The sequence below is a fragment of the Xenopus laevis genome, chromosome 9_10S (assembly GCF_017654675.1).
Source record: "Xenopus laevis strain J_2021 chromosome 9_10S, Xenopus_laevis_v10.1, whole genome shotgun sequence".
NCBI classification, from domain to species: domain Eukaryota; kingdom Metazoa; phylum Chordata; class Amphibia; order Anura; family Pipidae; genus Xenopus; species Xenopus laevis.
In genome coordinates this window covers 5,225,394-5,247,403 of record NC_054388.1, presented here as the reverse complement: position 1 = coordinate 5,247,403, position 22,010 = coordinate 5,225,394, and the positions used below count along the sequence as shown (strand labels likewise).

At 43.4% G+C, this 22,010-nt stretch overlaps 1 protein-coding gene across 1 annotated transcript in view; it reads right to left on the bottom strand.

The window, feature by feature from the left end:
• adam11.S (ADAM metallopeptidase domain 11 S homeolog) overlaps positions 1-11,886 on the bottom strand; it is a 36,262-nt gene extending 24,376 nt beyond the window's left edge. The window contains exons 1-3 of the mRNA XM_018238076.2: positions 11,617-11,886; positions 8,903-9,084; positions 2,330-2,406 (exon numbers count right to left, since the gene is read on the bottom strand). Coding sequence (XP_018093565.1) covers positions 2,330-2,406; positions 8,903-9,084; positions 11,617-11,686 — 329 coding nt within the window. The 5' untranslated portion in view covers positions 11,687-11,886. The remainder of the gene's footprint in view (positions 1-2,329; positions 2,407-8,902; positions 9,085-11,616) is intronic.
• Positions 11,887-22,010: the final 10,124 nt, after the last annotated feature.

Here is a 22,010-nt window from a genome sequence, read left to right as displayed (position 1 = left end):
AACTATAGTGGGGGGACCCTGTGACTGCAGTGGGGCCAAAAGGAGAATGATGTGTTCCCCTGCTTTCTTTCTTCTTCCTGTCTGCTCCTGTCCATGCCCAGACTGGCAATCTGTGGGTTCTGGCAAATGCCAGAGGGGCTGCTGTACGGCTCCATAGAAAGTTACCATACAGTGGGCTGGTAGGGGGCTGTTTGGGCCTCTGTGTACTTGGAATGACACTATGACAGGGTCTATTTTGACTCCCAGTCCAGGCCTGCTCCTGTCTATATGCAAAACAGGGGGAAAAAGGTCCCATGTTGAGAAAGGGACACCTCCTCAACCTATAAATATAGTGGGTGGTGGAACCCCATGACTGCCGGGGGCCCAAAGAAGGTGTGTTCCCCTTGCAACACATTGAGAAGAGGACACCATTGTTTTCCTGCACCTTTGCCTTTCAATGTAAATTAACAACAGAGGGGGGATTGATACCATGTTCCCTCTGTCACGTGAAATTAACACTTTTGTGTTGTATAAAAGTCTTGAAACTGAGTCTGAAACTGTCCCCCTGTAGACAGGAATATATTAAATAAAACCCCCTCATTTATATGAAAAGCACTAATACCCTTAGAATTTAAAGGTTGGCTTCCATTCCTATTCATGAAGCTCCATCTGGACCGAGGGTTCCTCATTAATTTGCCAATCTGTTCTAACCCCCGGTTCCAGGTTCTGGAACCTGAGGGGGCAAAACAGAGTGGGAAGAAAACTGAGTTTCACAGCCAAAAGTACCGAGCAGCTAATATCATGTACCCCTTATATAATGTGGTTTGCCTTCACTAATTCAAGTGTGTTGGTAAACAAGCGACACGGCATTGATGAGAAGGGAAGACAGAAATGTAGAGTTACGGCGTGGGCACCATTGTAATATGCTGCATAGTGGCTAACAAACATGAACTTTAAGCAGAACTTTTCAAATTGGGCCCCTTGGGTCTTTCTACAGTTTATTTAGGCTAATGCCAAACAAAGCGGAATTCAGGCTGTGGAGAAAAGGAGGCCAAGGATCTGCTCCTACGCTTCTCCTACGCTTCTAAACATACATGGCAGATTTTGTCACCGAAACAGTTTGGTGCAGAATCCTGTTCCGCCATAATGTATCTGGGTGCCGGCACCTCCCAAGAAATGAAGTGATTAATCTCTTGCTTATGGACTAATAAAGGTTATCTCAGCTTACATTTACCCAGATCCCAGTACAGTATACAAATAATTTTTACAATTCATTTTACTAACTAAGTGCCGTAAGTCACTTGTTCAGAAAGGTCGTCGTTGTTAGTCACAATGCAGCATTTTCCCTGGAATTCCAGAGTAACAGTTGCAGTGTCGGACTGGCCCACTGGGATACCAGGAAAACTCCTGATGAGCCCAAGTGTCAGTGGGCCCTCCTGCTTCTAACCATTTGGCCTGTCTCATGGTCATTGCCTACTTCTGTATGGAAAAAAATAGGATAAATAGATAGAAAAATAGATTGTTAAATAGAAAGGAAAAAGAGGCTTGGAGAATAGAGGTTGAGTGAGGAGAGGAAGAGGAGAAATAGTTTGGAGAGTGGGTCCATGGTCTAAGGTTTTCTGGTGGGCCCCTGGCATCCCAGTTTGACACTGAATAGTTGGTGCCCACACTACAGTCTGTGCTGCACTTTGTTTGCACTTTACAAATGTAAGAGCACATTTGTTTCGGTGTTAGTAAACTGTGCACTAGTAAGGGGTCACTTATAGTGATGGGCGAATTTATTCGCCAGGCGCGAATTCGCAACGAATTTGCGCGATTCGCCGCCAGCGAATAAATTCACGAAACGCCCGCGAAAATTTGCGTCAAAAATTCGCCGGCGTCAATTTTTTTTTTTCGAAAAAACGGACGCCGGCGAAGCGAAACGGCGCAAATTCGCCAATCACTAGTCACTTACAATGCCTCACATGGTGTCGCACACAGCCATGTTTGTTTTGCACAATGCATTTGCCATTTGAGAAATGGGCACCGGCCTTTGTGCTCCTTTTTGGAGTGCGGCTTGCCCCACACAAGTGCTTCCTATGTGAGCACTCCTACCCCTGGGTATGCCAATGACCCCTGTATTTCACTGGCATCAATGTGGGTGTGCAAACTGTCATTTCCAGCACAACTCGTGGTTACAGTAGTTCTCCGGGATCAGATCTCCCCAAAGCAGCTGTTAATTCAAGGGCACCCTCACCCCTAGGTACCTTACACTTTATACAACAAAGCCTAAGTAACGAAACTTTTGACGTAAGACGCGTGTACAATGGAATGTGTTTCTGATTAAATACAGATAATTCTGGTTACTCACTGATTTAGCTCCAGATCCAGAATAAAATTCTTCTCAAAGTACGGCACAAGGAAACTGGCGTGTGCAACATGGGCATCCTGCAAAACAGTTTCAAAAGGTTATAATAATAATAATAATTATCTATAATAATGTTACAGTCCTACCCAGTTTTAGCATTTCTGTATTGCACCTTACATAAGCATATACATAACAAGATAGAAATGTAGGTCCCTGCACCCAGTGTTATGATTCGCTAATGACATTTCAGAAATGTACATGGAGGTCACCAGCTGGCTATTACATTTGATTTAAAGGCCTACTATCCTCCAATAATTTCCCCAAGGCCTTGTGTACGCCGGCATGTGGCCTGCTACTTTTCTTATTCACAGGGTCATGCCAGATTATTTACATTTTCCTGAGACTAATGCTAACTGTAGGTCTGTATGTGATCTTTATGCTTATTTACATATTGCACTTTACAGAGTTTATGCTTCCATACCTCCCAACTGTCCCTTTTTCGGAGGGACAGTCCCTCTTTTGACAGCTCAACCCGCAGTCCCTCATTTGTACTGGAAATCCCTCTTTTCTCTGCACTGAACAGCCAGAAAAAGAAACAAAGTTTCTCACTTAATTGGCTTTTAGCAGAGAGCCCAGAACAGCTAACAGGTGCAAATAAGATACTTTGTAACAATTTTGAGACACAAAAACACAGTTTAGATAAGGAGAAATATTTTCAAACTTTCATAACCTGCCAAATTTTGTAAAACAAACATGGTAATTAGGGGTGTGGCCACAGAAAGGGGTGTGGTCAAAAAATTGCTGCGCTACATGCGGGAAAAAAAATTTTTGTCCCTCATTTTACTTCCAAAATGTTGGGAGGTATGTGGTTCATTCACACCAGTCCCTGCCCCAGTGAAGCTTACTATCTAACATATGTATATATATATATATATAGATAAATGGAGAGGGAGGGTGCTGCAAGTAGTGTGTGTTCATAAAAACTACTATAGATTTATTTGTTCTGCTTTATTTAACCTAATTAGAAGGCTGATGGCACAAGGGTAGTATTTTCGGAAAAATAGCCAAAACTGTCAGGTCCACATTCTATTCTCTTGGTGAACATTCATGAAACTACTGGTTCTTTTCAGTCTGAACAGGCTCCATCTAGCATTACCATTCACTTTATATTTTGCAGTCACATAGGCCCCAGTTATATATTTGTCACTGTGTGTGTGATATACTTGTTATGTTTTTGTAGACACCACAATACTATATAAAACCATGGCCGTGCTGCATTTTCTATACCAGCCAGGCTGTGAAGCTTTATTTATAGGTTGTAATGCCAGATGGAGAGGAAAGCAGGGTACTCTGGGTACAAATAATGGCAGCATACAGTAGCAAACTAACATTTATAAACAAATATCAGCACTAAAAGGGCCCTCGCTTTGTTTCCAGTTAAAGGATCATTGATCTCACTGTGACTCACTTGTGACTCGTTCTATAAAGCTGCTAATTTGTGAGAAGAGTGAATCAGAGTAATAATCACTTACCAGGAAACATGCAAATATACACCAGGGTAGTAACCCAAAGCAACCGGTCAACAGATTTCATCCATCAAACTTTTAGAAAATGGCATTAAAAAAAAAAAAAAATTGGTGGCTATGGGTTGTGGCACAAATTATAAGACCATTTGCAATTGCTTTTTATTTTTTTATTATTTGTGGCTTTTTTTAGCTTTTTACTCAGCAGCTCTCCAGTGTGCCGTTTTAGCAATCTGGTTGCTAGGGCATAAATTACCCTAACAACCATGCACTGATTTGAATGAGAGACTGGATTATGACTAAGAGAGGGCATGAGATGAGGAATAAAAAGTAGCAATGACAATAGATCTGTAACCGAACAGAGCATTTGTTGTTTTAGATGGGGTCAGTGACCCCCATTTGAAAGCTGGAAAGACACAGAAAAAGGGATTCACCAAATCCAGAATTAATTTGAGGATTTAGCCAGGATTCTGCCTATTTCAGCAGGATTCGGATTCAGATGAATACAAGTGCCTGGCTGAATCCCTAAATGGTGGATTCAGTGCATCCCTATCTAAAGCTATAAAAAAAGAAGAAAATTAGAAGTCCAGTTAGAAAGTTGCTTAGAAGTGGCCATTCTATAACATACTAAAAGTTAACTTAAAAGCGAACCATGCCTTTAACTGTGCTAAATTACTAAATGTCACAGGAACATTATTTATAAATAGTAATTGCAAGTGAAAGTGGTGTTTCTTTGTGCCCTTCCACACTGCTGGTTGTGAAACAAAAAGTCTGCTCTCCTCCGGCCAAGACTCTTGTTGACTTGCAACAATTGTATTCTGCTACCTTGTTTCAAAAAGTAAGAACCAGCAGATCAATGGACTGTACAATGGATATCAGTTGTTTTGGGGATCTGGTCTGTTGAAGTGGTCTGTTAGTGTATGGTAAGATAAGAGAGCAAAGAGAAGTCTCAGGCTCAATTGGTAAGATACTGTGCAGAGTCTGGCTCCTTATAACTCGCCTTACTAATTGGGGGAAAAATCGTAAGAAATGGAATATAATTTATGGAACAAGGCAAAGAGAGAATGTGGGGTGAAGAACTGGGTGAATGTGGGCAGACAGGCTGGGAAAGCAGAAACCCATTAGAGGCATAGAGAGTATGGGCAGATGGAGAGGAAAGAAAACAAGGAGGGAGAAGGCACTTGGCAGAGTGGGATACAATACAGCCAATCAAACAGACTGTGCAGAGAAATGTATAAGGGGAAGGCAGGGAGACAAGGAGGCCAGCGCAGATACTAGAGAGATGAAAAGATAAAGCTGGGGGAGGCTTCCAGGGGGGCACATGGATACAGAAAGTGGGACAAAATAAATGAAACAGAAGGAATCAGTCAGAAAGAAGGAGGCAAAAGGCCAAGGGTCACAATGCTGCAGGCAGAAAGGAAGGAATAGAAAGCAGGGCAGAAAAAGGAACAGCAATTGAAAACAAGACAGGGGGAAATAAGCCAGAAATAGCAGGAAAATAGAGGGAGGAAAAAAATAGAACAAGCAGACTGGGGACAGATTGAAGGAAGCCTAGAGACTGATATAAAAGAGATGGAAACCTGGAGAACGATATAAAAGAGAAGGAAGCCTGGAGAACGATATAAAAGAGATGGAAACCTGGAGAACGATATAAAAGAGATGGAAACCTGGAGAACGATATAAAAGAGAAGGAAGCCTGGAGAACGATATAAAAGAGATGGAAACCTGGAGAACGATATAAAAGAGATGGAAACCTGGAAACTGATAGAAAAGAGAAAGATGCATCGAGAACGATATAAAAGAGAAGGAAATCTGGAGACTGATATAAAAGAGAAGGAAACTTGGAGACTGACAAAAAAGAGAAGGAAATCTCGAGACTGATATGAAAGAGAAGGAAACCTGGAAACTGACAAAAAAGAGAAGGAAACCTGGAGACTGGTATGAAAGAGAAGGAAACCTGGAGACTGATAAAAGAGAGAAGGAAACCTAGAGACCGATATAAAATAGAAGGAAACCTGGAGACTGATATAAAAGAGAAGCAAACCTGGAGACCGATGTTAAAAAGAAGGAAACATAGAGACCGATATAAAAGAGAAGGAAACCCGGAGACCCATTTAAAAGAAAAAAGGAAACCCGGAGACCCATATAAAAGAGAAGGAAACCTAGAGATTGATAAAAAAGAGAAGGAAACCTGGAGACTGATAGAAAAGAGAGGCATATGGGCACTTTTGCTGGACACATATCACAAATGACATCACTGAGCCATTTCTGACCTAATTGCTGCAACATGGGTTTGTGTCCAGGTACAACCTCATTGCCCGATCACAACCATTTCAAGCTGAGATGCTTTTTATTGGGAAGGGAGGAAAATGTGATGGCCACCTTCATCCGTTTCTGAGGTCATCTGCTGTTCCACCTGGGCACTTGGGGATCCATCTTTCTGACCAATTTCATTCTAATCAGCTGGGGACATTTATCAGCCTATCTGTCACCCCTGTGTAAGGTCACAATAGCAAGTCCAGCAATTCACTGGTGGTAAGGAGGCCATGCGCGAGAGCTTCCCTTCATTACACAGGGTCAATAAATAATTGGAACACCCAAATCCAGCTGATCAGATCATAGGATCAAGGGTGGGGGAAACATTTGGACACAAAGGGCCTTTATGAAAATTGCAGCCGCAACCAGGTTATTGGGAACCACTGGGACATTCTAGTCTACCCTTGACCAAGCCCCAGTCAGATACCAAGTGGGGGAACCACTTATGGGATGGAAAAAAACAGAAAATAAGTTTCCAGGTGGGTGTAAACAGAAAGCAACACACACAATGAGAAGGGTGCAACCAAAAAAGGGGTTCAGAATGGAAGTAAGCATAAAATGGGGGTATGTAGGAGTTCCCAGAAAATGGGTGCCAAATAGAGGTTAAAAAGGCTGATACCTGCATATCTGTAAATATAGACATCTACATTGACACACCTGCACATCCACAAGTACACCGGCATGTGCCACTCACAGAACCTACAGGTGCTCCCTGACTGATACACCTGCACATCTACAGGTTTAACACACAGGTATATCTACAATACCACAGACACATTCATACACCTACAGCTACAGACACACACAGTTACTTCTATACCCCCAAAAGATGAAAGACATAAGGTGTACACTCGGCCTTACTTGTACAACATCCACAGGCAGACACCTAAACACACAACTACACCCACAGGTATATATCTGCACAGCCAGAAGCACAAAGGTATGGCCGGTAGGGAGTTAGACGTTACTGGAAAAAAACAAGGGACCTGTGTTCATTGGATGGAAGGCTTATGTGTCCTACACAAATCAGAAGGTTGCCCTGTAAGATTTATTTAGAGTTTCATCAACCAGGTAGAAGAGTAAGGGGCCCTGGCAATGCAGGGAAGGTGGGACCCCCATCTGAGGAGAGGGCTACATAAATCAGGGAGGGGGCAGCTCTTGGTGACTCCCATAGTTAATAAAAATCACAGATGCCCATTGCTAACTTCAATCTCCTTCTCTGGCAGAAGCTTTTCCTGGAACCCAGTGGGCTATATATATTTATAGTAGCAAAATAGTCATATTCATGCTCTAGAACAGGGATCCCCAACCTTTTGAACCCTTGAGCAACATGTAAAAGGAGTTGGGGAGCAACACAAGCATAAAAAATGTTCTTGGGGTGCCAAACAAGGGTTGTGATTGGCCATTTGGTAGCCCCTATGTGGACTGTCAACCTACAAAAGGCTTTGTTTGGCAGAACACGGTTTTTATGCAACAAAAACTTGACTCCAAACCAGTAATTCAAAAATAAGCACTTGGTGTGAGGCCACTGGGAGCAATATCCAAGGGGTTGGAGAACAACATGTTGCTCACGAGCTACTGGTTGGGGATCACTGCTCAAGAATCTTTAGATCTGACCTGGATTTTTGGAATTGCCGCAAATATCTGGTTGCAAGGGTTCAATTTACCCTAGCAACCAAGCAGTGGTTTGAATGAGAGACTGGAAGATGAACAGGAGAGGGCCTATATAGAACCACTTTAGTTACAAACAGAGAACAGACTCTGTGTGTGAACAGTTTATGCAATTAATCTTATCTGCAAGTGAAACTATAACAAGCCCCCGTCCCTTCAAAAACTCTCTAAAGGCGTCTATCTTTAGATATTCTCCTACCCCACTGGATACAATTCTCTCTCAGTAGTAAATGGGAAGACTCTGTTAGCAGAGTGCTGGTAAATAGGTCAGCAACACACAGCTATAATATCATTAGTATAACAGCCTCTTGAATGAGTTATGGTCAACCCAAATAGCAGTGATCCGGGCCAACTGGGTCCAAAAGCAACTGGGGTATCAGTCCCGATTTATAACTTTCACTGCTACAGAAGCCAATAGATCTCTACTATTACCCCAGAGTTTTACCAGAGCCCTGCTATTGGCTATCAGCCACTGATCGCCTTTGGAAAGGGTCATTTTCATTATTAAAGGGGAACCTAAGCCTTGGAAAAAGGCACAAATGAGCCTCGTTGTTAAGGCTGCTGTACAATCCTACAAGTTCATCAGCCCAATGACAATATTCCCAGAAAACTGTAGCTCCAGCTGTGACATTTCCAGCGTCCGCCAGCTGGATCCCCTCAGGAGGTGCATATTCGTCAATTGGCGAATAGAGACGTCTGTGCAGTTATAATGAATAAGAGCTGCGGGTATAGATATGTCATTGTAAATGGGCATCACGGGGGAGGGTCTGCAAATATCATACAAGGGAACCAGGGGGCTGGGAAAATGGGAGGAGAAGAGCCCCAATGAAGGTGCATTACATGAGTTCTAGGAATCTGAACCCATAGAGGGTCAAATAGGGAAATGCAAGACACTCATCTTATATAACACACACATATACAGTAGCAATGTGATTGAATCCCTGCAACATCTACAGACAAAGCCACCTGCTTAAATGCACTTCTGCACCCACAACAAAATGTGCCCCCCACCTTGAACCAGGGCGTGTGGCCCGAGTTACTGATACACAGTGACCTTGACACTCACCGGGTCATTAGGGTTCTCACTTCTAACCCTGGTGTCCAGTTGATATCTGTGGGTCTCAGCTCCAGACGTGTGCTCCACCAAGCGGCTGGGGTGGGTGATCTGTGAGTGATCGAGCTTCTGGTGCCATCTCTTTGGGGAGTCCGCAGTGATGGGGGGGACTGTGGTATTGACCAGTGAAGAATCTGCAGGGAGAAAGGCAGAGAAGAATGAGAACATGGAAAAAGGAGCTAAAGATCAAAACCACCTCAACTTACCCCCACCACGAAAGATGGGGGACTGGGCTTTATACCTCTACTACCTATCCAGCCAACTGCACTATGTTAAATGGTGGTTCGAGCCCGATCCCTATAACCTGACAACCCCGAGAAAGGCCTGGAATTTGGTGCTCAAACTATATCCACAGAATCCAACAACTTTAACGTGCCATTGTGTGTTCCATGACTTCTCTGATTTTCTCTACTGGCCACGTAAACACATCAGGCGTTTACTAGATGTGCTGGACAGAGCCACGTTTGGCTCATACGAGTTCTTTAAAGAAAAAACTTGCGGAATCCAATATATCCCACTTCAGGTATTTTCAACTGAGGCAAGTGTTGGAAATACAAACCTCACAACCCCAATTTGAAATGGAGTTATGGTTTCCTAACCTAACCAAGCTAACATCCACGCTATAAGACCTTGTTGCAAACGTGTCCCCCACCTTTTAAGGCAACACATCAGAAATGGCTAGCTGACATCCCAGACCTCGAAGACGAGGAATGGGAGGAAGCAATAGACAAAGGTTATAGTCACCTCTACTCTATAGGTGACAAACAAAATCGGCTTCACCAATTCTATATCACCCCTGTGCGATTAAAGGCTATGGGAAGTAATCAAACTGTAAGATGCCATAGGTGTGAGTCAGAAGGAGCCAACTTCTTACTAATGGCTTTGTTGTGTGTACCGGTGTCCAAGTTTTAAACCAAAGTTATGGATATTTTGGCAGATAAATGAAATTTCTTCAAGCTGCTGACCCCACAGGTGTGCATATTAGGAGTCATTGACGAAATCATTTACACTAACCATGATAATAACATTGATAAATCAGAATCTGCCTCTCATCAAACTCACTTTACTAGCCAGAGGCTCACTGAAAAGATTTGAAAAAACATGGAGCCCATGGTGGGAGGCGGGGTTGGGAGGGTCAGGGCTCCCTAACATGAAAAGAAACATTTATAATATAGTCAAACGTTCTTGATTTTCATGCTGTTACTGTTCAATGTTCAACTGTTTGAACTACTAAACAAATCTGTAAGTACATATTTTACTCAATTCTCTGTAATAGTAACTCAACCTCATTTATGGCATATGTTTTGTTATAAATGTTTGATGTGTTATAAAAACAATAAAAATTCTACCTATATAAAAAAAGAAGATCCAAACCATATAGCCAATATTCAAACTATTTAAAATGATGATGTCATATAAAGACATCATAGGCCACCCATCCCTATATATTCATGATTGATATCCGCTGGGTGGGGGAGGCTGCATGACGCCCGCCACCCTTCAGCTGGGTATCACTTCTGGTAGAACCAGTACAGTGATGGTTCTGAAATAATGGGGCTGACAGAGAGAAAGTAGATGACAGCTAGCTAAATGACACTTGGAAAGACAGACATTTAGACTGATGGAGACCAGGGGGCTGAAGGTGTGTAGAATCTGGCAGTTGGACAGGACTAAGGGTCATGGTGCACAGGGAATCAATGGGAATCCATAGAGAAAACAGGGCTGAGGATTAAATGACATGAGAAAAGATATTGAGGAAATCCATATACACGAAGGCAGCGGTGGAAAACGAGGCTGAGATCATGTCAAATCCTGCCATCATTTACTGGAACCATCATTTACTGGAATTTCCCCCTCCATATGCAAATTCCAATGGGTTCAGCAGGTGGTGGGGGGAAAAAACGCACCCCAGAACTCAAGCACATCACCCCCTCCTGTATGATTAGCTGACAGGTCCTCCCCTGCATTGCCTGGATCTATCTACCTGATGCATTGCAGTATAAGAGGGGATGTTACAGAATGCAGGGGGGAGGTCTCTTGCCCTTACTCTATTTTGGGGAGCCCTGTTATATCATTGGAAGGGAGGGCAGTTACTAATGACAAGGGTAACCTTCCTCCCAGGTGCTTCAGTGCCCTACATTGGTTTTGCCCTAGAAACCAGCTATTAACCCATACTGCTCTGGAAAGCGTTGCATCGAAGCACATATATAGGTAATGATGCTTATACTGGGGTAATACATGGGGAACGAATGAATCAGGGGAGAGGAAAGGAGCTGGATACAAGGGAATGCTAGTGGTGGGGGGTACAGAAAGCAATAGGGGTGGCATATTGAGGGCAGCTGGGAGAGGGTGCTGGTGCATTAAGGGTCAAAGGGAGAGCAGGGCTGTGTAGCCGACCCCATGGAATCTCCAGCCCTAACGGACACACTAATTGGAACACCAATAAAACATGCAACAGGAACTACAACTAGGAAATGGTACAGGGAACAGCAACAGCACGAGGCAAAGAAAATAGCCAGACCCACGACCCCCCCCCAGCTGTACTTGAACTTAAACTCCCCAAATGTGTGTGATTTATAGTTCAGCAACAGCTGGCGGAGGAGAGCGGGTTAGGCATTGCACAGGGAAGGGATGGAGAGTTGCATGTAGAGGGGTCTGGTACTTACCCAATGGAGGCATAGTAGCACTGGTAGAGATCACAGCAGCTACAACCCAGAGCAGCCCCAGACACATCATTCATACATAATCATTCAGCCCTGAGCACAGGGGGCATGGGGGTGACAGGGAAGAGCCTCACACAGACAGGAGCCCTCAGCCTGGGGACATCAGCCCGGCTTCTTTGTGCCCCCGTCACCATCAGGGTGTAGTGCTCCCTAGCTGTGTGCCCAACGATGCTGGATCTGCAGTGTGTGTGTGAGAGGCACAGGCTCCTGTATTAACATAGGGACACGTGAGGGAGGACCACTCTCCCCTCCCTCTCCTGCCTCCCCCCATCTATTCCCTTCCCCCCATCCTTTCCCATAGACTGATCTCAGCCTTCATCCTTCCACCTTAATTCCTGCCCCTACACACCCCACTGAGGCTTCTCCTTACCCCTCTTACACATACAAGGGGCAGCTTTGGGGATGTTGCTGAGGTTTTATGGATGAAACATTGACTGTGTTTTCAAATCGACAGTCAGTTGTGAAGATCTGTGATTGTTCTGCTGTCAACTAAACTCCCATGATCCTCAGTCATTCTACAGGTCAGAATCGGCTCCAGCCTTGGCATCCTACTCTGTGTCTCAAAGTTATAGAGCCAGGCAATAGGTTGTAGAGGGGACCCCAACAATCAAATGGAATCTTCTATATCCACTATCCCACAGTCACACTCCCTTCCCAGAGACTATTATCCACTGTTACTATAGGCACCATCTCTCCTTATTATACCTGCTATCCCACAGTCACACTCCCTTCCCAGAGACTATTATCCCACTGTTACTATAGGCACCATCTCTCCCTACTATACCTGCTATCCCACAGTCACACTCCCTTCCCAGAGACTATTATCCACTGTTACTATAGGCACCATCTCTCCTTACTATACCTGCTATCCCACAGTCACACTCCCTTCCCAGAGACTATTATCCCACTGTTACTATAGGCACCATCTCTCCCTACTATACCTGCTATCCCACAGTCACACTCCCTTCCCAGAGACTATTATCCCACTGTTACTATAGGCACCATCTCTCCCTACTATACCTGCTATCCCACAGTCACACTCCCTTCCCAGAGACTATTATCCACTGTTACTATAGACACCATCTCTCACTACTATACCTGCTATCCCACAGTCACACTCCCTTCCCAGAGACTATTATCCACTGTTACTATAGACACCATCTCTCCCTACTATACCTGCTATCCCACAGTCACACTCCCTTCCCAGAGACTATTATCCACTGTTACTATAGGCACCATCTCTCCTACTATACCTGCTATCCCACAGTCACACTCCCTTCCCAGAGACTATTATCCACTGTTACTATAGACACCATCTCTCCCTACTATACCTGCTATCCCACAGTCACACTCCCTTCCCAGAGACTATTATCCACTGTTACTATAGGCACCATCTCTCCCTACTATACCTGCTATCCCACAGTCACACTCCCTTCCCAGAGACTATTATCCACTGTTACTATAGGCACCATCTCTCCTACTATACCTGCTATCCCACAGTCACACTCCCTTCCCAGAGACTATTATCCACTGTTACTATAGACACCATCTCTCCCTACTATACCTGCTATCCCACAGTCACACTCCCTTCCCAGAGACTATTATCCACTGTTACTATAGGCACCATCTCTCCCTACTATACCTGCTATCCCACAGTCACACTCCCTTCCCAGAGACTATTATCCCACTGTTACTATAGACACATCTTTCCCTACTATACCTGCTATCCCACAGTCACACTCCCTTCCCAGAGACTATTATCCCACTGTTACTATAGGCACCATCTCTCCCTACTATACCTGCTATCCCACAGTCACACTCCCTTCCCAGAGACTATTATCCACTGTTACTATAGACACCATCTCTCCCTACTATACCTGCTATCTCACAGTCACACTCCCTTCCCAGAGACTATTATCCCACTGTTACTATAGACACCATCTCTCCCTACTATACCTGCTATCCCACAGTCACACTCCCTTCCCAGAGACTATTATCCCACTGTTACTATAGGCACCATCTCTCCCTACTATCCCACAGCTACACTCCCTATACTTCCTCCTGTTGCACAATAAAATTGCTCTTTATTGATCCCCTTGTTGCTCTGTATAATGTTTCTCTGTAACTCTTCAGTATTTATGCAATAGTGCTGAGCCAGTTGGATTAATAATAGATGAGATGGCGTGTTTACAAGTGCGTGACAAGGCTCTCCTAGGGATTTATGGGGTTAATGCATATGGGTGAATTAATAATAAATATAGCCAGAGAATGTTTCCTACCTGTGAGATGTGAATAATTGATTTGTGAGGCTTTGATCTCTCTATTTGCACAGAGACGGAACAGAGTGCAAGTGCAGGGGGGATACAGCTGGGCCTAGTGCCCCTCGAGGATAAGAGATAGTGGGAAGGTTGTACACAGAGGAACAAGTCCCCTAATGGTGTGCTGACTGCACAACAGGATCACGGGGTCTGTAAGTAACTGCAGGAGGTCAATGCTGCCCTACTAACCCCCCACCAAACAATTTGCTCCATGGTTTTGTCTTGTATCTCAAACGTCAGGGGGATAAATTCTTTGGATTCTAACCAGAAGATTGTGACAAAGGATAGAGGTTCAGAAGAATTCCAAGGTGCAGGTGGCTCCCTCTCCTGAAACCCAAACTGGCAAGAGTAGTGCGATGTACGGGAGTCATTCTATGTCAAGGCAAATTAACCTTTCATGGGACACAATGATGAGAGCTCACATAATGCTAGTTCCAAGGCAAATGCTCATGATACATTGGGTCATCAGATCTTGATGGTTGTGTGTACCTAGACTTGAGACCTCCTTATCCCAGTGATAAAGCGAGACCAAACGGCCAAGTGCCTTATCTTTTTTTTTTAAACTTACAAGTTTATTGTGAAAAAGCAAGAGTCAAAGTGTACATATTGAGAAATTATACATAGGTCAATAACACTCACGACATAATCAGGTGGAATCTTCACAAGCACTTTACACATTAAACAAGGAGAATGCAAGGAAAGAACAGAAAAGAAAAATCATGATAAAACAAGAGAAAGTAAAATAAAATGAAATAAAATAAGTCGTACATGGTATATGGACAGTTTCCCAGGTTATAAAATATACTGGAAAGGAGCACAAACATTCAGGATAACGGATAAGCTAACTGCATGAGACTGAAACACCGTTACAATAGTTGCACTGAGTGCCAGTCATCCCAAATTTGCGCACATCTAGTTTTGTCTTCCGGTGACCCCGCTGCCAACCGCTCCATTGACTCCCTAATATCTAACTGCTTGAGCAGGTGCTGGATGGTAGGAGTCTCCGACTGCTTCCAGGTTTGTGCTATCAGAGTAGCCGCAGCGTTAAATACATGAAATAGAAGCTTACGGTTCAGTCCAGCAAGGTGCGGAGGAAAAAGTTGAAGAAGGGCTAACTGGGGCTGAAAAGGTAATGTATATCCCAATCGAGTCTTCAGGAGGTCAAAAATCGCTGACCAAAATGGTCTAACAACAGGGCAGTGCCACCACATGTGCAAGAGCGTCCCGAGATGCCCACATTGACCCAAGTGCCTTATCTTGATGTACACATACTGCTACAATACAATATCCAGGGTCAACCCAAAGCACATGTGAAGTGTGAGGAGCAAGTCAAGCACGTTGAATGATCAGATTAGAGTTTTGCGCTCGACACTGAAAGTTGGGTTTAACAATAGACACAGGATACTCAGTTAGTACTTAGGGATCTAAGAATATAGAGGGCCTGATGGAGGTCTGGGTTGATCACAACCAATCATCTCCTCAAGGTGAAGGTATACTCACTGATCTGTGGTTAATGTGGAGGTTTATTGGCTGAACAAAATGTCTTTGTCCAGTGATCACATCTCATTAGATTTTAATCATTCACTATGTTCATCTTTCTGACGCTATCAATCGAGCCAGCCGGGCACCTAGAGGGCTAAATTTAGCCACTTCTAAGCAAAACAGATCGTTTCTTCTACAGATCATATCATTTCTTTCTTTTTGTGTGTGCAATTGAAATTAAAGATAAGAAACATTACCCTTCTCAGCGCTTTATTGGCTTCATCTTTTTCCCAAAGCTTCGGCAGGCGTTGAGGATACAAGGCCAACATGCCACATGAGCTGGGGGTAACCTGTGCATTCTGTATGACGTAGGTTGGGTTTTGTGTTAACACATGTGCATGATATACAGAGTTTTATTCGTACCATCTCGCCATGTGATATTACTTGGGGCACTAAAATATTAGCAGACAATAAATGCTGGCAAGTGCCTACATATTGTCTTTAGCTGAAAGCCAAGGGAGGTTACAGTAAGTAGGAGAAGGGCAGACTGTGTGGGAGACTTTTCACATGCCAGAATTTTGCATCACTTGCCTGAATACAATGAGATACTTGTAAACAAGGGGCAAGTCTTAACATACTGAGACTACAGCTTCCAGGAACCTCTTGAGGGCCATGTACTGGAGAAAGGTTATGATGCCATACTTGTAAGCAAGAGACATGCCTTAAGATATTGAGACTACAGCCTCCAGGAAGCACTTGAGGGTCATGCACTGGAGAAAGGTTATGGTACCATACTTGTAAGCAAGGGACATGCCTTGAGATACTGAGACTACAGCTTCCAGGAACCTCTTGAGGGCCATGTACTAGAGAAAGGTTAAGGTAATATACTTGTAAGCAAGGGACATGCCTTAAGCTATTAAAACTACAGCTTCCAGTAAGCTCTTGAGGGACATGCACTGGAGAAATGTTATGGTGCCATACTTGTAAGCAAGGGGCATGCCTTAAGGTATTGAGACTACAGCCTTCATGAAGCTCTTGAGGGCCATGCACTGGAGAAAGGTTATGCTACTATACTTAAAAACAAGGTACAAGCCTTAACCTATTGAGTCTAGAGCCTCCAGGAACCTTCTAAGGGTCATGCGCTAGAGACAGGTTATGATCCCATACGAAGTATAGTATAGTAGAGGTAGAGTGGTTTGGGGAAGTGGAAATAAAACAGGCTGCCCATACCACACATAGTGGTGCACCTACAAAGCAGGAGTTGCAGGTAGAAGGGTGAGGGACAACAGCGCAATGTTGGCACCAGGTGCACTTTATATTAGTATTTGGAGCCCTACATTTGATGTACCAGTCCCATTTGAAAGCTTTCAGGGAATGCTGGGAATTGAAGTCTAATAACAGCTGAAAGACCAAACAAGCCTAGTTTTCCCCAGGTCCCACCATATTAAAGATAGCCCTGGTGTGACAGCTATACTACAGAACAAAAGAAGTCCACATATGTCAGTTCCCTGTGGTCCTACTTGCGTGCAGTTGGTGGTGCAGCTTTTTGTTCTTAAAGGGAGACATTCAGTTATTAGCCCTCCAATGTCAGGCAGGGGGATGGGACAAAGACAGGCATTCTCTGTTATGGGAATTTTTAGGCTTAGGGGGGAATTAATTTAGCTAAGAAGAACATAACCCACAATGCTCAGCACAGAGGGCTCCTTGTAATGACTTTCTTTCTGCCACCCACCGGCTCCTTCATAAAGGGGCCTGCATTTTCATTAAAGGGATGGAATTTGTGGTCAACAAGGTCAGCAATACAGGCAGCCAGCAGGCAGGAACTGTAAATGGAAACAGTTGATTGTCACATCTCCTAAAAACTACCAATATAACTACCTACTATTGACTAGCCTATAACCTTGGCACAAGGCAGCACAGGAGGCTGCAACTCCAAAGCAAAGCAAGTCCCATACACAGCACAATGCCATTGGGTTCTAGATAGCTCTTTTTAATGGACACTGGAGAGAAGCAGCACTGAGAATTATAATGTAGGTGTAGGACAGGAATCGTGCTACTGTGGGCAGATACTGGATTTCGTTCTCCAAGCTGGGCCTGTGGATTTTTTTTGATGAAAATGATATAAATGAATACAATAAGTACAGTATAAAGAACATCTAATTTCTAAAAAATAAAAGTGGTAATGCATCTTGCATTTAAATTGAAAGCTAGCAATTTATTGGAACCTCAATGGTCTGGCCAATTGCCAAAATAAGTGGAACATTGCCTGATGTTGCTCTTCAAAAGGGAGGCCAAAAAGACCTCCTTATGTTTACTATGAACCAAATAACCACATATCAGATCACATGCAGAGCCTTTGCTGAAGTTTAGAATATCATAATTGACCCTGGTGTGTTTCAGGTCCCACCATAGGTTTACCAGATCTTAATAGTAGAGTTTCCCTACAATGACATAAATTTTCATCTCACTTTCAAAAACTTCTGTGAGTGCAAAACTTCCCCATCCCCAATAATACAATGATCTGGCAGATCAACCTATGTTAATGGGCCAAAACCATTCGATTTGGTGTATATATTATGGCCTTGGATGGTCTGTAACTGCAGAGGCATCAATGTCATTCAGTAGAGTCAAGTCATCAATGTTTTTGGAAGGCCAGTTAGGGTGAAAATTGGGGAGAATGGTTGTTTGCTTTCCTAGATAGCCCTGAAAGTCCAACTTGGAGGCCAGTTAAGGTGAGATTTGGGGTGAATTAAAATTTGTTTTCCAGGATATTTTTTGAACTATGGCTAAATTTACCAATATGGTGAATACATCAATATTTTCCTTGTACTCATGGCATGAGCTAAGAGAGACCCCCGACCAAAGGCTGGACCATCAAGTAGGATCCCGGCCAAAGGCTGGACCTTCAAGTAGGATCCTGGCCAAAGGACTGGACCTTCAAATGGGATACGGGCCAAAGGCTGGACCTTCAAGTGGGATCCTGGCCAAAGGCTGGACCTTCAAGTGGGATATGGGCCAAATGCTGGACCTTTGAGTGGGATACGGGCCAAAGGCTGGACCTTCAAGTGGGATACGGGCCAAAGGATGGACTTTCCAGTGAGATCCTGGCCAAAGGCTGGACCTTCACGTGGGATTCTGGCCAAAGGCTGGATCTTCAAGTGGGATACTGGCCAAAGGCTGGAGCTTGAACTAAAGCGCTACTGCCTTATGGTTGCCTAATCATCCTTTAAAAATATTTTTCAATTTCCCCACATGCTCCATTTTCACTTGAAGTCCAGTCAAGGGATTTAATGATTTCAGAATAAATGCAAATAGGCAGAAATGGAAAATACTTTGCACACACGCCACTTACCCTTGAATTTGCCTATTACAAAACTGTTTAGTTTTAGCCTTATTGTTCTTGATGCACATGCTTCTTGCTATTCCACTTCGCGTTGGTCCCTCATTCTCCAGTCTCCCCTATAATGACATCAGGCCCCCAAACTCACTACTATTTGCCCCAGCAAGCACCAATCCATTGGACTGTAATATCATATAATTGAGCTTTCTGAATACAACAAAAGGAAGGTGTAATGGCATTTTAATAGGGAAATGAAAGTTATTGTGGTAGAAAGCCAAGTAATAAAAACCATACAAGGTTTTGAGGACCAATAAGTCTTTATACATCAGGTGAGCAGTGATGGGAAGAAACAAAACAATTGATCCGAGACCTGCTATATAAAGGAGAGAGCTAAATTAGCCATCCTTTTTACCATCTGCCTTTTAAAAATCAGTTTTGACTTCAATCCATGCATTAAATGGTCTCAGCTAAAATCAATGAAACCTCTTTAGTGAAACAGGAGGCTAACTCCCCCCCCCCATGCTTTGTTACAACTGCACGAGCAGTTTCCGCTGTCACTGCATTTAGGCAATGTGGACAAACAGTAGGTTCCTCTCACTCCCCCCTCCCCACCCATTCTAATCTTCCCAGATAATCCCACATTTCACAGGTGATGGAAGTGCCTATAGTTTGTTAATATCCATTAATTAAAAAATGTGTACTGTTTTTATAAGAAACCTGACTGTATGCAGTGAAATTCTCCCTTCATTTACTGCTGTGGATAGGAATTGTCAGACAGTCCCTAACTGCTCTGCAGGGAAACAATCATACTTATGAACAGCAGGGGGAGCCCCTGCCTTACTTCCCAGCCATGCAGAACTCAAGCAGCTTTGTTTGTTGCCCTGTAGAGCAGTCGGTGACTGTGTAGAGATTTGTATTGGATTTTATTTTTGCCTTTACATCCCCTTTACTGTTTCCAACTCCAGCTGCAGGGACAAAGATCATGGAGACAGATTTAAACAGATAAACTTGGATTCTATTTGGAGGATTATTTTGCTGCAGCCACTGGTTCTGCAGAGTTGGAGAAAGTTTGTATTAAACAATACAAAAACTATAAAATCCACATTAGATTACATGACAACACAGGACCCAGTGCAGTCTGTATATTCTGATTATTAATCAGTTTTGTGTATCGGCTTCTGGCAGATATTATTTGACTTGTGCTGTTTTGATCATTTATGACGATCCCTAAGCAGCCCAGACCACAATGAGCATGTGCACAGTCTTGGTCTTGCAAAGATGTATAACAAAGTTACAAGATGGTGACCACCTGTGGCCAATCATTTGTTTGATTAGGCTTGTGGTGCAGTAAGTTCATGTTTATTATACAAAATACAGCATTTCAAGCCTTATTCTATTTTACACTTTACTTCCCATTTCAACTATTACTTACAATTAAACCCAATGTATAATGGACTCTCCCTTAACTGTAAAGCAGAGACACAGGAAGTGACTGGGTGAAGAGGTCCTTTATACAGGGGACATTAAAGATTCACAAAAGATTCGGCTGAATACCGAACCGAATCCTAATTTGCACATGACCAGGGGCAGCTGGGAAACTGACAATATGTCTAGCCCCATGTCAGATTTCAAAATTGAATATAAAAAAATCTGTTTGCTCTTTTGAGAAATGGATTTCAGTGCAGAATTCTGCTGGAGTAGCACTATCAACTTATACATTTTGAAAAAAACATGTTTTCCGATGACAGGATCCCTTTAAGCCTTTCCTTGTCCTTTCACTATTGTCTATTTCTACAATAGAGAACAATAGGATGTCGGAACTTCCTTAGCCAAAAGTCCCAATTATATAAAAGGGATTACCTTTGGCCCAGTGGGGCACCCTAAATCAGCAATGTCTACCCTGTTCCCAGCTCGTGCAGAACTACATATCCCAGCGAAGGGGTGTGGCTTCAGACATGCCTGAATTAGGCTGCAAAAATGGGACCGGGCCTGTTGAAAACTTATTCAACTGCAACTTTAGGGCCAGATTTGCTCCCAGTGAGAGCGAGAGCCATTAATGTTCCTTTGCTGACAGCACTGGATCAGTTTGTAGACAGGATGAGTTCATGGCTTGGTGTTTAGATTAGAGGAGGCATTTAAATTCCATCTAAAAAATTCTTCAACCCATTAAGAGTCATTAAGAAGCAGCTAAGAGCTCTGGGCAGAGGCCGAGGTCTCCATTTGACTCACCCATTCCGGAAGGAAGGGGGTGGGGAGACGCATACACATAAAAGCAGAAAGGAAAAGCAGTTGCTTACACGTGATAAACACGGACAACAACAAAACCCCATAAAGGGACAGAAAAATTAAGAAGCAAAATGAGCGGATATCTTCATGTATGGCCAGCTTTAGCTCCAATATATATTATAGGGAGACTCCTTTTGCCTAGAAGATGTATTAGAGCTCACTCTATTAAACTCACCAGACATCATATATACTCTATATATGTATCTATATATCTCTATACACTCACCAACCACTTACTACGCTCCTCTACTGACCTGCTACTCGACTCTTCTCTCATTACCTCCTCACACGCTCGCATTCAAGACTTTGCAAGGGCTGCGACCCTCCTCTGGAACTCTCTCCCATGGTCTGTCCGACTTTCTCCCAACCTTTCTGCTTACAAGAAATCTCCTAAAACGCACTTCTTTCAAGAAGCCTACCCTCACTCTCCTTAACTACCAAAAGCAACACCACATACAATACCACATTTCTCACCCACTTAATTCGATCTTGCCCACTCCCACACCTTGTGTATTACTCCCTCCCCTTTAGAGTGTAAGCTCCTTTGCGTAGAGCCTTCCTCACCTTTTTGTACTGGTATTGATTGTGATGTATGTTACTCCATATATTCTATATATGTAATTCATGTGATGTAGTTGTATAATCACATTTACTTTACAGTGCTACGCAATATGTTGGCGCTATATAAATACATGTTAATAATAATCATGTCTCTCTACATGCAGAATTTGCTCAAAAGGCAGTTATTTTGTTAGATTTTGTTTGTACTGGAATCAGTTATTTAAGTGAGCTCTAATACATCTGCTAGGAAAGGAGCCCCCCTATAAGATATATTGGATCTAACGGTCAACGAATATCTGACACCCAACTGCTGCATGAAGACAGAATGAAGAGAAACAGATGCTGAGAGA